The sequence below is a fragment of the Frankliniella occidentalis genome, unplaced genomic scaffold (assembly GCF_000697945.3).
Source record: "Frankliniella occidentalis isolate FOCC.00 unplaced genomic scaffold, Focc_3.1 Scaffold44, whole genome shotgun sequence".
Lineage (NCBI taxonomy): Eukaryota > Metazoa > Arthropoda > Insecta > Thysanoptera > Thripidae > Frankliniella > Frankliniella occidentalis.
This window is the reverse complement of record NW_026267174.1, coordinates 998,632-1,000,754: the sequence shown is the minus strand read 5'-3', so window position 1 is coordinate 1,000,754 and position 2,123 is coordinate 998,632. Positions and strand designations below refer to the sequence as shown.

The window sequence follows — 2,123 nt, the reverse complement described above, 5'->3', positions numbered from 1 at the left end:
GGGGTGGGGGAGGGGGAGAAAGGATGAGAGGCGAGATTGGGAAAAAAAGAAAGTGTAGAGAGAGGGGGGAGGGGTGCGAAGAGGGGCCGGGCGGGCGTGCGGAAGGTCAGGGCAGTATCGCACTCGTGGGATGTCGAGTTTGTAGTTCAGGCTCTGCCCGCCTCCTATTCCCCCTGGGACCCACCTCTCGGCTGCTTGCCTGCTCCCCGGCCCCCTCTGGAGTGGCGCTCGGAGCGGCGCCGCCGGCCTAACGTGTCGCTCCCCCTTGTCTCGTCCCTGATGCTCGTGTTGGCGCGGACTTCCGGGCGGCGGAATCTTTTCCGACCCCTTCCCTCCCCCTTCCGCCTGCCTCCCCTCCCCTCCTCCTCGGCGTCCCCCCGGCCGGCCGACTGCGGGCCCGGACCCGCGTACGCCACACGCCAACCTCGACGAGACGGCGGCGGCGTGGCCTTGACCCGCGCGCCGCTCTCTGCTCGCCTCCTCCAAGGGACTCACACTCACCTGGACTTTGTTATTCTTCTTCTTCCTCGCAGGTGAGCCTGCACCTGCTGTCGCCCATCACCCGCGGCCTCGCTCGGCGCGGCATCCTCCAGTCGGGCACCCTCAACGCGCCCTGGTCCTTCATGACGGGCGAGAAGGCCGGCGAGGTCGCCCGGAAGCTCATCGACGACGTGGGCTGCAACGCCACCAAGCTGCCCGACGCCCCGCTCAAGGTGAGTGCGACGACGCGACGCGGGGCGGAGGCCGCCCGGCGGGGTAGGCCGCCGGCCCCGCGGGCGCGCAGGACCGTGCGGCGGGCGGCCTACCCCGCGCTTCGCAGGCGCTCCGCCACTGGCACCACTCCTCCCCAATTGACTCGAATGAAACCCCGCAGAAGTGGAGAGAGAGCGTGATTATTGGAAATTACATCGACGCTGCTGGACTTTGGGCCGTTCTGTTCCGTATTTTCCTTTCTCGCGGGTCACGCCCTCCTCCAACCTCCCGCGCCTCTGCCCCTGCTACCTCGCGCGGCCCCAGTCCGGGTGTCCCGCGGGGCAGGAGGGTGGAGGGCCGGGGGGACAGCCGGCGTAATTAGTTCCCCGCCTTCCCCCCTCCCCGCCTCTGCCTTGAAGACCACCTGCGAGGACGTTCTGGGGACACGCACAGATGGAGGGGCAGGCGGGAGGGGGCGACCTACTACGTGGCCCTACCCTACCCTCCCAACACGACGAGTAACCCCGGGCGGCTGGCGCCCGCTGCTTTCTGTGCAGGTCATGTCATGCATGCGCCAGGTCGACGCCAAGATCCTGTCGACGCAGCAGTGGAACTCGTACTGGGGCATCCTCGGCTTCCCGTCGGCGCCCACCATCGACGGCGTCTTCCTGCCCAAGCACCCGCTCGACCTGCTGCGCGAGGCCGAGTTCGACCAGGACACCGAGATCATGATCGGCTCCAACCAGGACGAGGGTGAGTACGAGAGTACGACCAGCAAAGCTGCGACAGTCTAAATCTAACTAAAACTTTAGGTTTTTTGTAAGTGAATACCATTACTGAAAGTAGTGCTGTTCGACATTCTCACCCTTTGTGCCTAAAATTCTCAACGGTGTTTGTATGATTTTTTTATTTTTAATTTTCAAAAAAATACTCGGGATGAATTATTTTGGCCGACATTTACTTTACCGCAAATCTCAGTCCCTGCAGAGTACACGCCGGCGCGGTGGCACGTCGCGCTGCAGCGGGCCCTCCCCGGGTCTTGCACGTCTATTGATTATTGAATCTCGTCTCTCACGTGCCGACTCGGCCCAGCGCTTTGTACCCTCGCTCCCGACCCGACCCGACCGGGGGGCTCGACCGGGGCCCTCTCTAAGCACAATGAAGCCTTCACATCGCCCGCCTCGTCCCGGCCCACCCCACCCCCCCCCCGACCCAACCCCGCCACGCCTCGCCACGCCTCGCCACGCCCGGGGTCTTGATACCCCGACCTTAGGCCCCGGGAGCGCCTCGTTTTGCAGAATGCGATCCATTTGTTACACCTTTGCCACGGCTGCCCATCATCAGTCTCCACCCCGCGCGCCCCCTGTTCGCCGAACGCGCCGGGGCACGGAGGGCGTGGTGTGGCTAAGGGCGTGGTGGGGCAGGGTGGG

At 65.0% G+C, this 2,123-nt stretch overlaps 1 protein-coding gene across 1 annotated transcript in view; it reads left to right on the top strand.

Moving 5' to 3' along the window:
- The window catches only part of LOC113212246 (acetylcholinesterase), a gene marked incomplete in the record, with an annotated part of 21,561 nt that overhangs the window by 1,821 nt on the left and 17,617 nt on the right, over window positions 1–2,123 (top strand). Inside the window, 2 exon segments of the mRNA XM_052266909.1 lie at window positions 534–713; window positions 1,251–1,446. Of these exon segments, the coding sequence (XP_052122869.1) occupies window positions 534–713; window positions 1,251–1,446 (376 nt within the window).